Source organism: Rhineura floridana, chromosome 5, assembly GCF_030035675.1.
Source record: "Rhineura floridana isolate rRhiFlo1 chromosome 5, rRhiFlo1.hap2, whole genome shotgun sequence".
Taxonomy (NCBI): Eukaryota; Metazoa; Chordata; class Lepidosauria; order Squamata; family Rhineuridae; genus Rhineura; species Rhineura floridana.
In genome coordinates, this window is record NC_084484.1 from 75,496,131 (window position 1) to 75,519,088 (window position 22,958).

Below are 22,958 nucleotides of genomic sequence, written 5' to 3' on the forward strand. Positions count from 1 at the left end.
GTATAGGTATTGACTCTTTCAATGCTAAGTTAAGTGATTTTATGCAAACACCTAATACATACATTGGGGAGCAAAGTGTTCCCAGTGGTTTGATCCTATGTCATTCTAATATCACAAGAAGTTAGTAATCATGCAGGAGAAGCAGAATGACATGGAAAGAAGAACCACGTGCACACAGGCACAGAACACACATTTCAGTCTTTAACAATGGCATACCCGCTTTCCATGTGATCTTGGCCCTCCCATATGATCTTCAGTCTTGCATTAATCTAGCAGCCCATATGATCTTTACAGCTTCTTCCACTCCAAATCACACCTCCCCCATCGTTTTCCAGTTGTTGATTATCCTGGTTCCCAATCTTTGTTCTTGATTAAGCATTTCTTGCTTAGTCTTGTACCATATTCTTCTTGTACCACAGCAATGACAAGTGACTGGTATTTAACACAGAACCAGTTTAGTAGGTTATGTGGAACCCAGTCCGGCAATCACTTGGTCATTCTTTCACCAGAATGTAAGCTTGTTAAGAAGTAGGTGCATTGCTGCAAGGCCTTTTTCATCTTCTGAAAGTGGACATGTTCACTGTCCACCTGCAGTATATGAAAATAAAAAATTCTGAAGCAATAATGCATCAATTTAACCAACCAAAATTCTAGTGAAGAGAGCACTTATTTTACAAAATTCATGAAAATTTGCCAGTAATGAAGTCCTCCCTGGGAATTAAGCCCAGCTATTCTGTCTGTTAAAACTGTTACAGAATTTTATCTTACCCAATGAATTCCATCATGTGTCTTATAATAAGATAATTCTAGATATACACAACCGAATAAGAGCCTTTGCAATTAGCTTTTGGCGGATTGGTTGTCCTTATTTTGTCCTTGTACTTTAGCTTGTAAAATGGAACAAAAAGTAAATCTCCATTATTAAAGATATGAAGGGAATATTAGGATATTAGCCAGAGGCAAGATAAATAATGGCTTTGTCTTTTTGAGTTTTTGTACAGGGAGTCCCAAGTGAAAAGCTACTACTACTTTTTACACTTTACGTGCTTATAGCAGCAGTTTCCCATCACAAAAGAACTGGGGCATATTCATATCAGCTGTTACAAACAGGTTAACTTCCAAAAAACTATATACCAATTAACCAATCTAATGTAAAAGCAAACCTCCAGGAAATTCTAAAATTTCTATTTTATGTGAAATCAAGGGCCTTAGCTCCTTAGTATGTTGACACAAAATCCAATACAGAATTATATTAAAAGATTCTCAACTGATAAAAGTATATTACTACAAAATTAAGATAGAATATCAATTATATAAAACCTTTGAAAGTCCATCAGTGAACTAAGTGATGAGGAGAAAGGGTAAGGTTGAATAGGAAAAAAATCTTATTTTATTTACTTTTGACATTTATATACCACCTATTCAACAACTTCCTCTGAGCAGTTTATTTAAAATCATTTATATACTGCTTAATATTTCAAAAATCTCCAAGTTCTCTCTCCTGAAACTTATTCCTCTCCTGTAATGTTTTCAGTAGGCACAATACACATAGGTGTGCTGTTGAATAACTCTTTTTAATTTTAATGAGACTTGCGTGGGAACATTAGTCTATGGGTTTTGCTCTGGGTAATTTAGTATTGGATCCTTTTTCCTGAAGAGATTACAAAGACAACTGCATTTTATACTGTTTTTACTATGGTTCATTAGCCACTTTGGACACTTTTAATCAAAAGGCAGGTGAGAAATACTTTGTAAATCAGTCTTGAATGTTTTTGTTCACAACAGCTAGTGTGCTACTGTCCTTAGGCAAGCAAAACAAATGACAGCCTTGCTCCCAAACCTGAAGCTATAGAGGTGGCTGTGGATTGTTCCGGCAGTTGTACACCAATCTGCTGACCCTTCCCCATCACCTGTGTTGAAAGGCCGGGGGTTGTTCTTCGTGTCAGGGACCCTGGAGGCATTAGGTCACCAAGTTCCTCACCACTCTTTCCTGCAGGTAAGGCTGGTGGGGAGCTTCCTGGGTACCTCCAGATCCAAGAGCAAGTTGACATGGTGTAGCCAAACCAGAAAACCCTGAGAGTCACTGCTGCACAGGGCTAAGCAATGTCCTGGCAATCACAATTTTTGGTTTGCCTAGCAAGGCTAGCCCAAATTCTGGATCCCTGTTAATAAATAAATCCACCATCAAATTATGTATACAGAGTATGTCAATATTTCATACTAGTATTCCACAGCTAGATAAATTCTGGATAGTAATGCTGGTTAGATAACAGCAGGAGAGGTTTTTGTATACATTCCTCTACTATTTAATTAATACTACATTCCTCTGCCAAGCTGAGGCCAAACAAAACACGACATTTAGCATATAGTTTGCCCTTGCATCACTGATTTTTCTTTGCATCTAGCCTGAGCTCTGAGGAATCCTGAGCTAAATCAGAGCCATAGCATGGGGGCAGGCTCTATGACCCTTTGCGTCTACTGTTGTCCTGATTGGAATTGCACACCCTGCACCTGCTACTTGAAGTGAGAGAAAAGCTTCTATCAGGAGGTTTCCTTCCATTGAGAATAACCGGCAGAGGGAGAGTGATTCCAGTCAGGGCCACAGTGGGTGCAAAGGGTCATAGAGCTTGCCCTCATGGTCCCAGTCTAGGTCTAAGACCCCCTTGCTAGCTTTTTGTTGAAAAAAATAGCTATACAAGGGCAAACTACATAAGGAACATCTAGTGAAACCCTAGGTCACAATTTCCTGTGAAAATTGCTACAGAATTTGAGAAATAAGATTTGGGGAAGACTTTAGTACAACGAATTCATGTTAAAGCAATGACACCTATAGGGCTCTACACAAAATCTACAGAAAACTTAGCTATATGCTATCGCTATTCTATCCAACTGCCTCAGACGAAGGCAAGAATGAACTGGAGAGTGGGAGGGGCCTGAGGCCCCGAGTCTTGACTTCAGAACATTCTTGCCTTCAGACGCTAGGTGGAGCTATGATACCCGCTTGATGGCAGTCTACCTGTGGAAAATTTGAGAAATAAGATTTGGGGAAGACTTTAGTATAACGAATTCATGTTAAAGGAATGACATCTATAGGGCTCTACACAAAATCAATACAGAAATTACTTAATAATGCTCAATGGCACTTAAAGCCATATGCCAAGGCAACAGTTTACAGATTCTTTGCTATGTTCAATAGTTTATAGAGAAGATAGGCTCAATGAAAACAGAACAGATTGCTAGCACCTGTTTCAATTTATTATATATTTCTTAATGAGATGTTTTCTTTAACTTACTGTTTGACTGTTTGAATTTTGTTTTGCAATTGATTGAATTATGTAACTTTTTTCTCATGGTGTGAGTTGCCTTGACCATAGATTCTTATGGAAAGGCGGCATACAAATAAACCATGATGATGATGATGAACAGTTGCTTGATATCCGCTATCCTGAAAACGTACAGATAGGTTTTTCTGAAGCACCCCTATTCCTGGAGTATGCATTAGTTTCTTGTACATGGGAGGAGGGTTCACTGCTAGAAACTGAACTAAATTCCAGGTTCTAAGAAAGGGCAATAAAATGTGGATAAATATAGACCACTTTTGAAGCTTCTCTACAATCAAAGCAGTACTACAATGAGGGTGGGGATCCTTTCCTTCACACACCCCACAAAACTTGTCTCAGCTTTTCTTCTAGAGATATGAACTGAGCTATTTCTTTGATTTGAAATTAAGGTTTAATAAAAATACTGAAAGACATTGTATGCAGCCATTACCCACTTGGATGGCAGCTGTATTAATCATCTGTGCTGTTTGCCACCTGCTCCTTCTGCAATTTTTTCACTACACATTTCTGTAACGCTTCTTATATGGCATTAACAAGCCACAGCATTTGTGGGATATTAAATTCTAAATTCCTACACTGTCAGCCTCCACAAGCAAGCTTCTATTCAGCTGAGCCTTCTCCCCAATATGTAAATATTTTAAGTGCAAGAAGATTTGAATGAAGCACGTTTTTAAATAAACAATTCCTGGATGTATTCTGAGGTGGCAAAGCCCTGGAAGGACTGTACCGTGTCTGTTAATATATATTTGGATGGCCTCTGAATTGCCAGGGTAAGTCTATGCTTTATTTTCTTAAACGTCTCACTAATGAGAAGGACTGAAAGATGGACCTGAACAAAACACACATAACAGATCAAAACAAAAATACTTCTCAGAACACCATCCTTCTTTACAATAAAACACCACAAAAGTTCAACATTTACACAACTGTACAAGCACACAGGCTTAACCCATGTTCCTTGGTGCAGAAACAGATTTGCTATGTTCATAACATGGCTCAAAGCCATCATTCAAAACATCTGTATTGCCAGTTTATGTCATCACCTCAAGATTATAGCTACCATATCGCATGAAATATCACAATGCTTGCTGAGAAGGGTAGTTTTTTAAGAATATTTTTTCACATAACAAGCCATATGATGTTTTAACTACTGTACAGAAACCAAAATTCTAAACCAGTGCACTAAAGGCAGCAGAGAGCACTAATATTTATGCAGCTCCCATCACTGTACAATGAGGCTAGGTATGGGGAAATTGGGCAGGGGCAACAAGGCCAGAAGCAGGAGCTTGTTATTGAATGAATTCTTAGGAGTTTCAGAGATGCATTATTGTTTGACATGAACATGGCTCTGACATTGTATATTTTGATATATGCTATGTTTTGTTATATTGATTATTCTGATGTTGGGTCAATTGGGTTCTTTTCTATCAGTCGCTTTGGGCTTGTCTCAGGAAGCAAAAGCAGGATATAGGAAATAAATGAAATGCATTTTGACAGCAGTTGAGGAACAAAGTTTCAACCCACAAATACACTTTATTTGCTACTGTTCTAAGAGTAGCGTTATAACTAATTTTCTAAAAACATTGTGTACTTCTACTTAAATTAGCTATGGCATTATTACTTGTTTTTTAAAACAGTTAATGTTAACTATACCTTAGTGTTTCAAAGGAGAGAGTCTAGCTTCTGGATTTCAGCAATGAAAGAGGCATACATGCATCAGGTATGACAAAAATTAGTTATAATAATTTAGTTAATTTAATAAAAAGATACGGATAGAAATAAATCAAATAAAAACACTGAAACGCCTAGACAACAAGACACACACGGAGACAGTAGATGCATGTTTAGCAACATCTACAACAGCAAAGACACTATGAAAGCCTGTTTTAAAAAACAAGTGTTACTGCTCTGTATAGGTTACATAATGAATACAGTGACTCTAGCTAACAAAATAAGAAATGGGTGGAGCAATACTGTAGAGAAGAATATTAAGGAGAAGCTACATGCTAGACATGCTGAAATGCTTTTTCTACAACTTTTGGAGAAATGAGAAGCCTTTCTAAGAAAAAGAGTACAGCATGCTGGTGTGCTTTGGCAAAAAATAAAAGTTTGCTTACCTCTTGTAATAGATCTGCTTGTTCAATGGCTTTAAGAACATTTTTCTTTGATGTCTCCTGAACTTCCCCTCCCAAAAGAAACTCATCCAAAATAAAATAAGCCTTCTCAAAATTGAAGATGATATCAAGTTCACATACCTAGAAAACATAAAAGAAAAAAGGATGAGATATAATCCCCCCTTTTTAAGGTGTCGAGTTATAATCCTGTTTTTTTTAAAGAAATATACGTAATTGCCATAATTTCCCATGTTATCACTAAAGTCACAGAATACACACAAAATAATTGGCAACGTTTAAAATTTGAGGAAATATCAATACTGATAAAAATAGTAACATTGATTAAAATACAAATAACAGATTTAAGTAAGAATATATACCACTAGGGCTCATCAACTAGTCATCTTCTTAAAAGGTCTCATATACCATATAGCTTATTGAATTATATAATAGCAGCAAAACTCTCCACAAAATCTTCATACAAGATAAAGTGAGGACACCAATGGAACAAATACTGCATTTTTTATAAATTGGTATTTTACTTGCTCTTATGCAACATATGATGGTAAACTAATGAATTCATTACTATTGACACCTCTCAGTACCTATATAATGTATTGCAATAGGTAACTTTTATTCTCATTCACAGTATCATTTTAGCCAGAGGATTCTTTCATTTATGCTATAAAATAAAGTCAAAATACCAAGTTAATCTGGGTATTCATTATTTTCTTCTACAGCACTTTTCAGAGTGTGGAATACTATAAAGATCAAATCTAATGTCTCATGAGTGAACTTCCACTTGTCCTGCACAGCTTCCCCTCTCCTCCTCCATGCAGCCCGTGGGCACCCCATCCCCAAATGTACTCCCAAGCTTCTCACAAACCTGAGCAGATTTGGGAGGCACACAAGGGCTGCAAGGAAGGAGAGGAGGGGAAAGAAAGCCCTGTTCAGAAGTCTGTTCCACTTATGCACAGATAGCACTGGATTTTACCTCTTATATGTATTAAAACAAACAGTTTTTTAAAAATTTCCTCTGGAAATAAGAGTCTTATTATTTTGTGCATTACAAAAAATAAAAAGCTTCATTTACATACAGGTGAAACCCAATTTAGCATGAGTAGGCATCTGCTTAGGCAGCAGAGCTTCTCCTTTCTCTCCTCCCCCTATGTATCCCCCAAATCTGTTCTGGTGTTTGGAGAAATCTTTGGAAATTCTGAGGATGCATGAGGGGGCTGGAAGAGGGAGAAAAGCAATTGGAAGTCCTATTGCACAAGTGGATTTCCTTTGCATAAGCAGGTAGACATCATTGGATGTCACCCACAGAAACCAGAAAAAAACAACCACCAGTTAATAACTTACACTTCCAAAATATTTATCAAGCAATTCCACATAACGATGAATTATTTCCAGGGTTATTAGCTCATTATCCTGATCTTCAATGGCACAGCAGAAGTAGAGGCTTGCATATCTGTAAGAAACACGTGTTAATATAATTGTGGCAACTGCCTTGTGTAATCTTGCCCACCCTCCATTAAAGTTAACACACATGGAAATATTGCCAAGTTCAGTTTCGCAAAACCATACATACCCATTATACATTTTACAGAACTTAACAGTGCCAGCTCCCTCGGAGTAATGCATTAACTTTCAAAGTTAACCTGTATTCACCAGCTTTAGAACCTGGCTTGAAAATAGCTTTGTTATGGCTTTCTCCAAATAACTCATTGCAGTTGTGAGGTTGTAGAGCAGGGGCCATCAATCTGGCACCTGCATCACTGGTGCCCGCAGGCAGGGGTTCCAGGCTCTGAGCTTTCATTTTTAAAAAGAAAGGCTTTAGCTCTCCCAGAGAGTTATGGAGCAAAATATTCAGGTACTCTTCCAAGTGATTTCTATGAAACGAGTCAGCCTGGCTGCTCCAGCCTGTCTTTGTTTTTAGCCAATGAGTGAAGTCAGAACTGTGACTGATAAGTGAGTTGTTTGGACACCAGGCAATAGGAATTCCTGGGGTCTTAGAAAGCTTGTTTTCCCCTCCCCTTTAATGCACTTTTCCTGTTTCTGTCTTATTTTTCAGTAGTCCTTGAAATGTCTGTAGGTTGCTCTTCCTTTTACCTAGCAACCAGGATACACCTTTCTTCAGCTGCGTTCGTCTGAGATCAGGTACTCCCTAGTAGTTATTTTCTGCAAATACTACTCCACAATAAGCATGGATAAATGTTAAAGAATTCCTTCCCCAAATGGCAAATGCAAAATGTAAAAACTTTGCAAAAAGGCTTAGGCACGTCTCCTGCTGTGCAGGAACTGATGTTTACACACTCATTAAGAAATCACTGTATAATTAACTTACTGTATAATGGTATAGATAAGAGATTCCCAAACTGTGGCCCATGGGCCATCAGTGATTGTGAACGCCATTCAGGAAGCATGCCCACATTAAAAATTCATGTTAATTTTCAATTGTATTTAATTGCTTCTTGTATTTCTTGTATTGTATTACAATGTGAATTCTATGGAATACAATACAATAAATACAACAAAATACAAAATAAGAACTAAAAGCAATAAAAATTCACAAATAACTATCTAAATGCAGAAAGTTGCGCAGAGAGTGCAAAACCAAACATATGGTGACGGGAGAAAGAGAACTGTTCTCTGGAAAATTGAACAGCGACACTTTCTGCCTTCAACCACAAGGTAAAGCTGTAACACACCTGAGATCATCTTACATGGATGGGAGAATAATACAGCACCCAGCACAGCACATTACAATTGCTGCAACAGATAGAAAAATTATTAAGTGATCTGCAAAGATCATCAGCAATTTTCAAGTGGTGCATGGGGGAAGGGGTTAAAAATGACTGTTATAGATGTCTACTTCAAAAGTAAGTCTCTTTGTATTAAATGGGGCTTACTCTCAGATAGGTGGATACAGGATGGCAGCCTAAGCTTTGGTTTAGGATTGGCATTGGGGAAAACAGTGTTCTTGTGCCTTTTACGCTCAGGACCAGCAGGATATAGCTGACGTCCCATTGTAATCATGAATGTGTCCGGGGGGTGGGGGAGCAGCAACCATCTGTTAAAGTGCAAATGTATATATGCCTTCTTAATAGTAGTTCCCAAAGAGTTTGATGACACTTGCCCCCAGGTAAGTGTGCATAGGATTGCAGTCTTATTCAGGCAGGTCTTTAGGATACACTCAGCGGGGATTCTTGCTGGGTTTTCTTCATTTTGTAGTGTTCTATTTTGCTTTTAAACTGTATTTTGACCATACTGAAGAAACGGATAATCTCATTTTTTTAAAAGTGAATTCTTAAAGGATATACTTTTCACTTTTATATAGCTTTATTTAATAATTAATGTGAATTTGGCAAAACTGATATTCCAATTTTATTAACTATTTCTTGTTTCAATTATTCAGCAGTATTATTGGATGTGTGGGAGAAGTAATGATGGCTGTTGTGTGGCTTATCTGAGCAGATAGAAAAAGCAACGCCAAATCTGTTGTCAGACACTATACTCTTATGTTCTTTATTAATACCTTTAATTGCACTCTGTTGTACCTGCTGCTGTGTAAAAATGATTGAGGGCTTAAGCTGAACCCTCTTAGACTCAACAGTTCCTTTAAACAGCAAAGGGACTTTACTTCTAACATAACAGCCTGACAACATGAAGTAACCTCTCTCAGGATTCAAACTGTGCAACTCTGATTGCAATATTATTGCCCATGCTGGAAGCTTTTCTACTGATCTCCACATAAGTCATTAGTAGATGGAAAAATATTAATTCCTTTCTTTGCCTAAGCATCAATGAGATTCAAGACCCAGAAGTTTTTTCAACCCTGCTTTCAGCTCCAGCCAAACAAATGTACTTCATTACAAGTGCTCTGATTCAATCTTCCAGCTCAGTCATCTCTTACAATACAAGCTTCATTTTTGGTTAAGGTATTTTTTTTAAGACACAAATCCTTGATTAATTTATGGCAACAGGAAGAAAACATTTTTATAACTTTAGTAACTAGCTGTTAAACCTTAAGGAATGTGTGTGAAACCCTTGTGAAAGCATTACAGAAAGATATGTAACTATAGAATGCAGCCTTCTATTTTGAGGAGAAACCCCATTAAAAGTAAGCAATCTAGAAAATGCAGTCAGAGGTCTGGATGTTCTGAAAGACCACCTCCTTCCCTACTGATGCCCTCAGGTGTTAAGATCAGCCCTCTTGGTAGTTCCACTACACTCAGAAGGTCAGGGGGTGGTGAACAGGGCATTCTCTATGGTAACTCCTAGGTTGTGGAATTCCCTCCCCACAAGGGTATGTCTGGCACCTTCATTGCCTAGATTCTGTTGTATGCTGCAGACGCATCTCTTCACCTTGGCCTTTGACTCCTGCAATACACATTTTCAGGATCCACCCCATTCCTGTGATTATAATTTTTAAAAAATATTTTAAATATTTAATTTATTGTAACCCACCCTGGGACCTTAGGGTAAAGACTGGGTAAGAAATCAAATAAATAATAACCCACCTAAACTTTAAAAATGGTTCAGAAGTATCAGAGCATTCTTTCTCCAAAGTTGATGACCGCCTCCCCCCTCCCTGGGATTTCCCTATGCCTAATGCCCTTCCACACTTTGGGCCTGACAGAATAGAAACAGGTCATGTCCTTTTCAACCTGCATATCTGTCAGCAGCTGCCTGCATGCTGCTCTGTTAGCCGTGTTTCTTCAAACATCCTACTCCCCACAAGTGTCTGATGTTGGGGGAATTTCAACACCTCCCCCCAACAATACTGTTCTGCAGAGGTAAAGTCAATCTACCTTTGGTATATTCTCTTCTACAGTCTCTCTCTCCCTAACCCGTGCAATTCTATGCATTTCTTCCCAGAAGTAAGCCACACTGAGGCTTACTCCCACGTAAATGTGTATAGGATCACATCTTTTGGCTCGAAATGCAGCCACATAAACATTCACTTTACTGATATTAGATGCATGTAAATCTTTGTCCACAGGATCATATAGTCAGCAGCCCTCTGTAGATTCTGTGGATTAATCAAGAACAGTGTGCAACAAAGAAACAGAATGGTTTCTGATAAATTGGTTTCTGATAAGCCATACAGTACAGGAAAAACAAAACATACAAGTCATTAGGTTAGTTTTAAGAGTAAGAAGTTCTTCCCAATTCTAAATATCACAATGCCAAGAACATGTGTTGAGTTGGTGGCAGACTGATGTTCAAACGCTGTATTGGGACAGGCTCCATCAGATTTGTGAATGTCCAACATCTTCAGTATAAAAGCATCAATAAATTTTGTCTCCTCTTTTGTGTGGCGTATATTCTATAACAGGAGAACTTTTTCCAGCTCTAGGACCACATTCCCTCCTGGGCAACCTTCCCGCAAGGGCCACATGGTGGGTGGGGCAAACAATGTGACTTTTAGCTTTGTACAGTAGGCTGCATTCCAACCATGCAAAAGTCAAAGGTTTCTACAAACACACACCTCCATCCAGCCAAGTATGAGGCATTAACACAGTTCAAGGACATATTGCAGCCACGCAAAAGCATTTGAAGATGGTGCAGAGCAGGGCTGGTGAGAGGTGTGGCCCTGCAAAGAGCCCCAAGGGCCAAAAAGAGAGGCCTGGAAGGCTTCCTAAGGTTCTCCACCCCTACCCTATAGTGGTAAGCAAATCTGCAGGGCATGACATTTCCAACTGTGACAGATTTATAACTGAACTAAAGTACAGGTAGTACTTGATCTCTTTGCCCAATGAAACAAAGGGTGAAAGAATGTCACTATGGTACTGACAGCAGTTTTCTTTCATTGCATTCAACAGCCAGTACAACACTCCATAGCTCTTAAATTTACACTTGAACAGGCCAGAAGAATAAGACAGTGTACATGCGCAACTGTTCTACATTTCAACAAGATCAAGTCCTACTTTATATAAAATTAAATGAGGCAAACTTTCAACATTCAACCATGTTTAATAGCTTCTAAAACATACATTGTTTCCAAATATGTATGCCTCATTGAATGCAAAGTTGAGTACAAAACTATTTTATTAAGTGTAAAATACTCTCATTTTTATCAGTATCTTTCTAAATGCTTGTAAAGCATTGTAGACACTAATTCCTACCATACTGCTGAATTACATTTGAAGAAAATCTTAAATATGTGTTTTTCACACATAAGAAAATAAATGCTTATTTCTACTATTCAATATATCTTTTTTTGGATGGCAATTATAAGCTTATCGAGGCAAAACAACCTTTTGTAGACAATCTTCAGGTCTCTCCACTCGAGAAAGCTGCACATTTTCGGTTTACGAGCCAAAACTGTTTGAACAAGCTCTCTTGTGATTTTCTTCTTTTCTTTGTCAGATAATGGGACGTACCACTTCTGAAGTCTCAGCTTCCCCTGACGACTAAAAAGCAACATAAACTGCATCTGTTGAGTTAAATAAAACAGAGTCTGATGTCACTCCTTTATCCCCATTGTGTGAATTATGCTGCATATTTGAGAAAGCTTTTCATCATCAAGACCGCCAGTATTTGTCTCCAATGAAGCTTTAAAGTAAGCAGTGGGAAAGACACTTCAAAATCTCTGCACCATATATACATAAAATACCTCTAAAGATATACAGTAGCTTTTATTTTTAAATTTATATCTGTACTTTGAAAAACCAAAATTGGATGATAATAAACACAGTAGTGTTTTAGCTAGTGTGTGTGTATATATATACATATATAGTTTAAAACAATTACCAAGTGAAGCTTAGATATGAATCATATTCTTAGCAGTTAATCATAATATACTATATACTGGCCTCCTCTCACTGAAGAGAAAGGTAGTGTAATAACCAACTTAAAATTGCTGCTTTGTTGATAAATATTTCTAGAACTCATTGCACAGCAACAGAATTTGTCAACTCTTAAAAAGCTATCATTTCATATTAAACTCCTCTCTAGTGATAAGACACTTGTTATCTAGGTTGGTGTTTTCAACCTTGGGTCCCAGGTCCCCAGATGTTGGACTACAACCCCCATCATTCCCCAGCCAGCTTAGCCAACTGTTGGGGATGATGAAAGTTGTATCTCAACAACATCTGCAGACCCAAGATTGAAGTGGACGCTGATCTAGATTGTGCTGTTGCAGGTGCACAATATATTTGATTAAAAACAGCTCTTTGTCTACACTGATACCAGGGCTATATTCAAAGGCATTACATAAATAACCGTGCTGAAAATATAATACAATAAAACATGGAAGAGATAGCTAAAACCAAGCACAGCATACTACACAACCAACAAAAAACTTTAAAATGCCTGGAAAAATCCACCCAAGTAAAATGTGGTGGGGAGGCAGGGCCAGGAGGAGGTGGGGCATCTATATATCGAAACCCCTTAAAGTGATATTAAATCTTCTTCCTGTACTTAGTTCAGTGTACTTAGCACTGAAGAGAGAGAATTAAGCAGGTGTGGTTTTTTATCCTAACACTACAATTCAAGAAGTTGCATGTGAGAAAATTCTTTCTTCTATCCAGCTATTAAAGGTATAGAAATCATGGCTTCCATTTCATCTGGTCAGTCCAGAGAGAGCAGGAAAATGGATATGTATACTTTAAAATTAGAAGCAATTCATATACTACTACTTGAAAATGGAGGTTTCAAAATGTGAGTAATCCTGAAGAAAATTGTGTACCACCACCCCATCTTTAGGGTAACATAGTGCATCTGGGAAGAACACATCTTATCTCTAATTATGCATGTTGTTGCAAAGTAACTTTGTACTAAAGAATATCAACACACACCTCCCCTATATGTACATAATTCTGTCTTAAGAAAGATCAAGTGAGCTGCATAACTGATAATTTGGAAGTTCCTAGACCTTATGGTTACACACAAATATTTAAGATGTGCCATCCTTACAAGGTGGAGTAGCTGTAGCCATTATAATTCTATTCCTATTTACGGTGTTATCTCCAAACTGAGTTAAAAAATTGTCAAGTTCATGAGATGTGTAGTTGGGAGCCCAATATTTTAACTATGCCTTGTTCGCATAAACTGTTACTTTTACCATAACCTCTCCTTGCTATGTGGAAGATTTCTGGAACTGTTACAAGAGAGTTACTTTGAACTTTAAAGCCATCACTCCCTCTTTCAATACAGTTAAAAAGCAATTTTAGAGTCACAGCAGTCTAGACAGATAAATATAGCAATTTAGTGCCATACACAAACACATTTCTCAATCTGAAAATACTGATGGTTACCCTCTCAGTTTACCACACGGCAGATGGGCTTCTTGTGCTGCAGCTCCAAGATCCACTTGAAGAGAAAGACAAGGAACAAAACAAAAGAAAGTCCTCCCAGTGTTTCAAGTTCCAAACAAGGTAGATTCCATTTTTATTTTACAATTCCCAGAACATTAGGTAGCATCTAATTCAGTCCATGAACTGAAGCAGGTGATGAGTACAAAAGACCAAAGCTGCAGGAATATAGGGCAAAAAGCTTATCTTATTTGGAATACATTTCTAGTGGTTAATCTCCTTAGTGGGAATGCTGGAGGAGACCACCCTCACCTTTTGAGTAGCTCAACTCCTACCTATAATATTTATTTAGAAGGCTAAAGAACTCATGCTCAGAGAATGACTTCTGTTCTATCTTTTCTTGGGGTCTCAGCATAGATATACAAAACCACACTATTCAATCAGAATTACCACCATCCTGATTTTACCCTTTTAAGTCCTTCCCATTCACATATAATGGATGTGGGGTGAAGGGGGGAGAGAAGAGCCATCTTTGTTCATCCAGGTAGGGAACTACCCCCTCCAAAAGAAGTAGGTAAAGTGCATGTTATGTGATAGTTACCCCATTCACACATCCTCTCCCTATTCCATTGAAGAGGACTCGCGCACAGGTCCAACTCCAACCATAGCTAGCTTAAGAGTTCACTATGAAATATTTCAACCTACGAAAGAGGGCAGGATGGAGATATGAGGGGGTGTTAAAGGGGTGAGACTGTCAGATCAGCGGCTTTGCCATTCGGGAAGACATTAGGGGGCACAGTAAGGACTGAAGTCAGCCCCCCCTCCCTGCAACGCTAGAGGTCAGGTGGGTGCCAGGAATGGCCAGCCAGCTCGAAATTGGGCCTAACTCCACGGCTGGAAGTTGGGTTTTACAAACACACACAGTGCAACCCAGCTATCCCTCAAACCTCCGGGAAATACCCTGAACACGTCGCTGCCGTGAGTCTCTGAAACAAACACACAGATTGTATTCTATCTGAACACACAATACCCAAGGGACAGATAGAGAAGAAGAAGCAGAAGAGGAGCCCGCACTGGTCCTTCCAGCCGTCTCCCTCACCCCTTTCTCAGCCCCCACCTCCCGACGTGAAAGGGAGTCAGCGAGGAGACGCCTCCAACTGTTATACATACACACACAGGAGCGCGAGCCCGAACTCGCCGCATCACTTACCGTTAGTCGGAAGCGCGCGCACGCGCGCGGGCGTCTACAGGGGTCTCCTCAGTGCTCTTTCTCAGCCTACGCAGAGAACCACCCTCTACGCTCCCACCAGAGCGACTGAGGTTGAGAGAGGGGCCGCTTGCGACGAGTAGCCCGAGCAAATTGTGATGGGGAGGCGGGGCCAGGAAAAAGAGGATGGGGCAGGCGGCCCCACTTCTCTTCAACCGCCAAACTTCATTCGCTCCTCGTAACAGAGCGGTGTAAAAAGGAGGGGGGAAGAAAAGAAGGATTTCCTGACTAGCCAGTTCCTGTGACAGAGATGTACAAAAAAGACTAGGAGGGGGTAGTCACTGGTGAAGGCAACAACCATCAGGACACAGAGGGTTGACAGGAGGGAGGCCGGCCAATCAGAAGGCCAGGTATACGTGACGTTTCCTATCTAGCTAATCAGAGCAGAAGGGGAAACAAAATCAGCCAATCAGACGACTACTTGGACACCCTCTTCTTGACCATCTAGGCATAAACCGGTATATGACGCCTCGACCGAATTGTACAGATTGCACATGCGCGTGGAGTGGTGGGGGAGGTTTCCTGAGAAGCATGTTCCGGCTTGTTATGGTTAAGCTCTGTCTGTTCTGTTATATACTCTTCTTCCTCACCATCCACCCCCCCTTTTTTGCATTACTTCCAAGCTAGTTTAGGTGGGCATGTTATTATTAAGTTCCTACAAAGCTAAAAACACATGCACGATCTGAAGTAGAGTGTAGGAACATAGGGTGGTGCCTTATACTAAGTGAGATCGGTGGTCCATCTAGCTCAGTATTGTCAACACTGACTGGCAGTAGCTTCTCCAGGGCTTCAGAGAGGTCTTTGCCAGCCCTACATGGAGATGCTGGGGATTGAACCTTGGGACCTTCTGCATGCAAAGCAGATGCTGTACCACTGAGCTAGGGTCCTTCCACAAGGATACCCTGATGGGGAGTGGGGAGGAGCATGTACCTTTTGCATGCACCCTGGGAGTTTAACAGTAATCATATCAGATGCTCACCCTATTTCTTTAGGCTGTGTGTAGTTATTATTATCAAGAAGGAACATGCAAGCCAGATGGATTCAGGGAAGCAGTTCTATTTCTGCAAGGGCTGCAATCCTAAACATACGTGGAGATAAGCCCCTTGTTAATCAGGCCAAATTCATATTCAAATACATAATTCATAGACCAGAATTTGGCCTGATTAACACCCCCTTCCACCAAGTAGGACTTACAGGAGTTGTCTACTACACTGAATGTTCCAGGATATCCTAGCTGGCCAATTAGTGTTTCACTTCTCATTTTTACTCTATTATATTCTGTGCCATATCTGAACTGCCAGCATCAAAGTGATCCTTGCCAACTTTACTGGGAGCAGAACTACTAGCTGCTCAAGAAATTAGGTAGGTGGTGTGCCGGAGAAGATTGGCCATTGTTAAGATGGTGTAGAGGAGTGTTTCTCAAATAGTGGGCCACTTTCAGGTGGGCCTTGATGCCAAAGCCTCCCCAGTGCCTTCTGACTTGCTCACTTTGCCCCCTAGCTTTGCTATAGTCTGTTGGTTAGTTCAATGCCAGCACTTGCAATTCGCTGTAAGTTGATGCTCCAGGGAGGAATAATGAAAGAAGGGGGGAATGAGGAACAAACTGAGTATGAAAGGACAATAGAAGGAAAAATTACAGAAGATGAGTAAAAATGATTTGAGAGCCATGGGGAATGGAAAAACATGAAAGAAAAAATAAACACTATGGCAAAGAATTTAGCCATTTCCAAAGATGGACAAAATATTGGTACATAATGATGTCAGTAAATGCCAGCTGTTTAGGCCAAACTTTTCTTCCATCTACCATTTTGTGACTGCCTCTGTCCTTGCACCATCTTTATGTAATTGTCAGCTGTTTCAAGTGAACTCTGGGAATAGAAAGTTTGAGAACCTCTGGTATAGTGGCCTGTTTGAAAAGCCTTTCCACTGTGCATACTCCCAACACCTTTTCTGTCTTTTCTACTATACAAGGTTCTATTTCCTTCCCCCCCCAGATCCCAAAAGCAGATCCATGTATGCGCAGTGTGTGTGTGTGTGTGGGGGGGGGGAGATGAGGTTCCTGTGCATCCAGACTGGTCCTCTAAATGCAATAGAACAGGTCATCTTTGTGCAGAAGGGAATCCATTGGTACTAGTACTTCCCTATTAGAGAAGACTTGTGTATTTGCAGTACAGGATGTAGAGATCTCAGAAGCAACTGAGCTCTCACAATAATTGCAAAACTGGTGAAGGGATTATAATGGGTTGTTTAAATGATGGTATGAAGTGTCATGCAGCAGCAGAGACCTAGTCTTCTGAAGAAGACTCTAGTGATCAGCATTTTCTCCTTCCTACAAGGCCTATATGTCTCCATTGTGCTGCTCTTACTCTTCTGTGAAAAAATAGATTCATGTCTTCCTTCCATTCCAGAAGGAATTTTCTTACATTCTATGCTTCTGCCCAGGATTCCAAAAGTGTTAGTTATGTTGGGGCTTATGGGATAGAACAATTATGTGGTTCTATGTTTAGCAGACTAAAATGGTGGGGGGACGGGACCAGAATGAGCAATAACCCATCCCACCTCCACCCTCACACAGTGTAGCAGAAGAAAGCACTCGGCTTTCCCCAGTAAAATATATAAAAATAGTTTACTCACAAACACTTAATGTACACAGTGAAACAGACACAGCCTAGGAAATGAGAAAGAAGAAATGTAGGTTACTTTCAGTCCATAGTTACAAGCGTCTGGCAAGCAGCCCCATGCCTGCATGCTACATAACAGCAAACTATAGAGTTTTCCTGAGCCTTACCAAAGATGGCACTTCTCCTTTTAACTGTATTAAAGCATGTATAACCCTGTCCCCTAGAAGCAGTTGCGAGGTTGCCTATTTCCAGTAAGTAAAACTCCAGCTGCCTCTGTAACAATACAATATTTGTCTCCTCTCCACCACTATTCTGGTTGCCCATTACCTACTGGGCCAAGTTCAAAGTTCTAGTTTTGGTGTACGAAGCCCTACACAGTTTGGGACCAGAATACCTGAAAGATCATTTTTTACCCCTTATATATCCAATTTATCACTATGCTCTGCAGGTGAAGGCCTCCTGCAGATACCATCTTATCAGGTCAGTTCCGCACAACATATGAAGCAGATCTTTAGTATAGTGGCACCAACACTTTGGAATTCCCTCCCTTTAAATAATAGACAGGCACCATCTCTGTTATCTTTTCAGTGCCTACAGAAGACCTTTCTCTTTCAACAAGCCTTTTAAGTTGAGACCTTATTTATTTACTTATTTATTTATTTATTTATTTATTTTATTCAATTTTTATACCGCCCAAAGCCAAAGGCTCTCTGGGCGGTGCACAACATAAAGTAAATACAATACAATAAAATGACAATAGAAACACTAAAAGCATACATTTTAAATATTTAACACCCTGGTATATATTAACAACAATAAAATATATTAAAATGCCTGGGAAAATAAAAAGGTCTTAACCTGGCGCCGAAAAGACAGAAGTGTAGGCGCCAGGCGCACCTCGTCGGAAAGACTATTTCATAGTTCGGTGGCCACCACTGAAAAGGCCCTAGATCTCGTTACAACCCTCCAAGCTTCTCTGTGAGTCGGAACTCGGAGGAGGGCCTTTGATGTTGAACGTAGTGAGCGGGTAGGTTCATATCGGGAGAGGCGTTCCACCAGGTATTGTGGTCCCGCACTGTGTAAGGCTTTATAAGTCAAAACTAGCACTTTGAATTTGGCCCAGAAACAAATACGTAGCCAGTGTAAACGCGCCAGAACAGGTGTTATATGTGCAGACCGTCTGGTCCTCGTCAACAGTCTGGCTGCTGCGTTCTGCACTAGCTGTAGTTTCCGAACTGTTTTCAGAGGCAGCCCCACGTAGAGCGCATTGCAGTAATCCAATCTTGAGGTTACCAGAGCATGCACAACTGAGGCGAGGTCGTCACTGTCCAGATAGGGACGTAGCTGGGCTACCAACCGGAGGTGGTAGAACACATTCCGTGCCACCGAGGCTACCTGAGCCTCAAGAGACAGGAATGGATCGAAAAGAACCCCCAAGCTACGAACCTGTTCCTTCAAGGGGAGTGTAACCCCATCCAGAACAGGTTGAACATCCACCGTCTGGGCTGAGAAGGCACCCACCAACAGCGTCTCAGTCTTGTCAGGATTGAGCCTCAGTTTATTAGCTCTCATCCAGTCCATTATCGCGGCCAGGCAACGGTTCAGCACATTAACAGCCTCACCTGAGGAGGATGAAAAGGAGAAATACAGTTGCGTGTCATCAGCATACTGGTGACAGCGCACTCCAAAACTCCTGATGACCGCGCCCAGCGGCTTCATGTAGATGTTAAAAAGCATGGGGGACAGAACCTATCCCTGCGGGACTCCACAATGGAGAGTCCAGGGTATCGAGCAATGCTCCCCAAGCCCTACCTTCTGGAGACGGTCCACCAAGTAGGACCGGAGCCACTGCCAAGCAGTACCTCCAACCAGAGCTTGGAAAAGTTACTTTTTTGAACTACAACTCCCATCAGCCCAATCCAGTGGCCATGCTGGCTGGGGCTGATGGGAGCTGTAGTTCAAAAAAGTAACTTTTCCAAGCTCTGCCTCCAACTCCCAACTCCGTGAGTCTCTCCAGAAGGATACCATGGTCGATGGTATCAAAAGTCGCTGAGAGATCAAGGAGAATCAACAGGGTTACACTCCCCCAGTCTCTCTCCCGACATAGGTCATCATACAGGGCGACCAAGGCCGTTTCAGTGCCGAAACCGGGCCTAAAACCGGATTGAAATGGATCAAGATAATCGGTTTCATCCAAGAGCACCTGGAGCTGGCTGGCAACCACCCGTTCCAAGACCTTGCCCAAGAATGGAACGTTCGCTACCGGTCTGTAGTTGTTCAAATTATCTGGGTCCAAGGAAGGTTTCTTCAGGAGTGGTCTCACTACCGCCTCTTTCAAACAACTAGGGACCACTCCCTCTCTCAAGGAGGCATTTATCACTTCCCTGGCCCAGCTGGCTGTTTCAACCCTGGCAGCTTTCACTAGCCAGGAGGGGCAAGGATCAAGTACAGAGGTGGTTGCACGCACCAGTCCAAGTACCTTGTCAACTTCCTCAAGCTGTACCAACTGAAACTCATCCAATAAATGAGGACAAGACCGTGCTCCGGATACCTCATTAGGTTCAACTGCCATAATATTGGAGTCTAAGTCCCGGCGGATGCATGAGATTTTATCTTGAAAGTGCCCAGCGAACTCATTACAGCGGGTTACTGATGGTTCTCTGATATCCTGAGGGCTGGAATGTAAAAGCCCTTGGACAATTCTAAAGAGCTCCGCTGGACGGTTGAGCAATGATTTAATGGTGGCAGCGAAATATCGCTTTTTCGCTGCCCTCACCGCTTCTGTATACAATTTCATAGAGGCACTTACCAAGGCATAATTGCATCCGTCAGGAGTGCGCCTCCATCTGCACTCGAGCCTCCTCCTCTCTTGTTTCATCGCTCTCAGCTCCGGGGTATACCACAGAGCTGCATGAGCTCGACATGGGAGAGGGCGCGCAGGAGCGATCGTGTCCATGGCCCGGGTCATTTCTGTGTTCCACAGTTCGACCAGGGCTTCGACAGGAGCGCCAGTCTTATCAGCCGGAAAATCCCCCAGAGCCCTTTGAAAACCTTGAGGATCCATTAGTCTCCGAGGTCGGACCAACTTAATAGGTCCCCCACCCTTGCGGAGGGAAAGGGTCGCTGTAAGCCTAAACTTCAGCAAGCGGTGATCTGTCCATGCCAATGGAGTCGATGAAAAACTCCCCACCTCCAGATCACCATCTCCATGTCCAGTGGCAAAGATCAAATCAAGAGTATGCCCCGACAGATGTGTTGGACCAGTAGCAAATTGAGACAGCCCCATGGTTGCCATGGAGGCCATGAAGTCCTGAGCCGCCCCAGATAGAGCAGCCTCGGCATGGATGTTGAAGTCTCCCAGTACCAATAGTCTGGGGGACTTCAGCAATACCTCCGAGACTACCTCTGTCAGCTCAGTTAGGGAAGCTGTTGGGCAGCAGGGTGGGTGGTACACCAACAAAATTCCCAGTCTGTCTCCTTGACCCAGCACAAGGTGTAGGCACTCCAAGCCAGTCGTCACCTGGACAAGGTGCTTGATGAGCGAGAGAGAGCTCCTATAGGCCACAGCTACCCCGCCTCCCCGACCCTCGGATCTACCACAGTGTTGAACCATATACCCAGGTGGGCAAAGCTGGGAGAGAGTAACTCCTCCCTGATCACCCACCCAGGTCTCGGTTACACATGCCAGGTCGGCGCCCTCATCAACAATTAAATCGTGGACGAGGGAGGTTTTATTATGTACCGACCTGGCGTTTAGAAGCAACACTTGGAGATCAGAGAGCTGGCTGATAGGACAACCAACAGTCCTGCGGATGTGAGGAGGACCGGAACAAGGCACAGGCACAACTTGTCTGGGACGAGTTCCCCTTATCTGGCATGTTCTCCTCACAACACCATACCTCCCATTACCCGTCACTACATTAATTGGGGCCCCCAAAAGTCCCCCCGCTCGGCACAAGGTCCTCTCTCCCAGGCACATAATAAAATACACATAGGTTCACACTCACGTACTCATATACTCATTCAGATTCATTCGCACACAGCACAGTTCACTAATTAACTACACATAGATTCAAACTCACACATGCAAATAATCATCCACATTCACACTAATCACAATCCACAATTAAAACAATAGCAACAGGCGTTAAACACTCAACACTCAACACTCAAACAGGTGGGGACAGCAGCGGTCCGGCTTGGTCAGAATGGTAGTAGGCCAAAATGATGGTAGCAACCGGGAGCTGCAGCAATAGTAGTAGCAATGTCCACGTTCACGATGTCGACAACAGCAGCCTGTCCCACATGAGAGGATAATAATAACCAGAGCCGCAGCAATGATGATAATAACGCGCACCCCCAGAGGGAACCACAGCAACAGCCGAATCCCTCCGATCCACACTCAGCAACAACGATGATAATAGCGGCAGCGACAACGCCTGCATCCAGGTAAACAGCCGATGACGACAGATGATGACAACAGTCGCGACGATGATAACAGCGACAGCCAGGTGAACAACAACGGTCGCCCGAGCAGCAACAGCAACAGCAGCCGCCCAGACAAACGGCGGCGGCACAGGGGCAGGACGCCCCGGTGGCGGCAACAGCAGCGCCCATGTCCCAGTCATACAGCAATGGCCCGACCCAGCCCGTCACGCCACGGCAGCTGGTCGCGGCAGCAGCCACGCCCAGATTGACAACAGCGGCGGCAGCCAAAATCCGAGACCGCGGCGCCACAGCGGCTGAAACCGCAAACGACGTAGCTGCACGACGTAGCTGCACCAGGCACCGGCAGCGGGAGCAACGCCGGTCCAGCCCAGCCTGAACACGGTGACAACAGGCAGCAGCGACAGGCAGCAGCGACAAACCGCGACGGCAGCACACAGAGTAAGTCATTGAAGGGCAGAGCGTAGCAGAGCTCCGAACTAAGTGTCCTTCCCGGTCGCCATCTTGGGGAAATGGAGATAATTGTGTAGACCCTGGATTCAGTAATTCAAGCAATATATTTCCTCAAAACGGTCTTCCTGAATCTGGCGTCCTCCAGATTTTGCGGACTACAGCTCTAATCGCTTCTGCTCCTGGGCCATGCTGGCTCTGTAGCCCAAACCATCGGAAGGGCGCCAGAGCATTTTTCGTTTTCTCAGGTTTCCTTCCTTTGTCCTAAGAGAGAGACTTATCCCAGTCTGTCTGTGCTGGAATTGCTTTTTAAGTTGTTTTTTTAGGTGTTTTGTTTTAATATGCTTTTAAAGATGTCTTGTTTTAATATGTTTTAAAGTATTTTGTTTTTAAGATGTTTTAAAGTGCGTTTAGTGTTTTTGTTTGCTGCCCTGGGCTCCTTCTGGAAGAAAGGGTTG

The 22,958-nt window shown here is 42.0% G+C and overlaps 1 protein-coding gene across 9 annotated transcripts in view; it reads right to left on the reverse strand.

Moving 5' to 3' along the window:
• AP1S2 (adaptor related protein complex 1 subunit sigma 2) overlaps nt 1–15,336 on the reverse strand; it is a 29,351-nt gene extending 14,015 nt beyond the window's left edge. For 3 of the 9 annotated variants that reach the window (XM_061627187.1, XM_061627188.1, XM_061627189.1), the window contains exons 1-4: nt 14,927–15,336; nt 11,719–11,897; nt 6,818–6,926; nt 5,459–5,596 (exon numbers count right to left, since the gene is read on the reverse strand). In XM_061627187.1, the coding sequence (XP_061483171.1) occupies nt 5,459–5,596; nt 6,818–6,926; nt 11,719–11,897 (426 nt within the window). In that variant the 5' untranslated portion in view covers nt 14,927–15,336. Of the gene's footprint in view, nt 1–5,458; nt 5,597–6,817; nt 6,927–11,718; nt 11,898–13,719; nt 13,775–14,317; nt 14,629–14,746; nt 14,872–14,926 lie in introns of those variants that run through there. The other 6 variants (XM_061627182.1, XM_061627184.1, XM_061627185.1 and 3 more) reach the window with 6 other exon arrangements.
• Nucleotides 15,337–22,958: the final 7,622 nt, after the last annotated feature.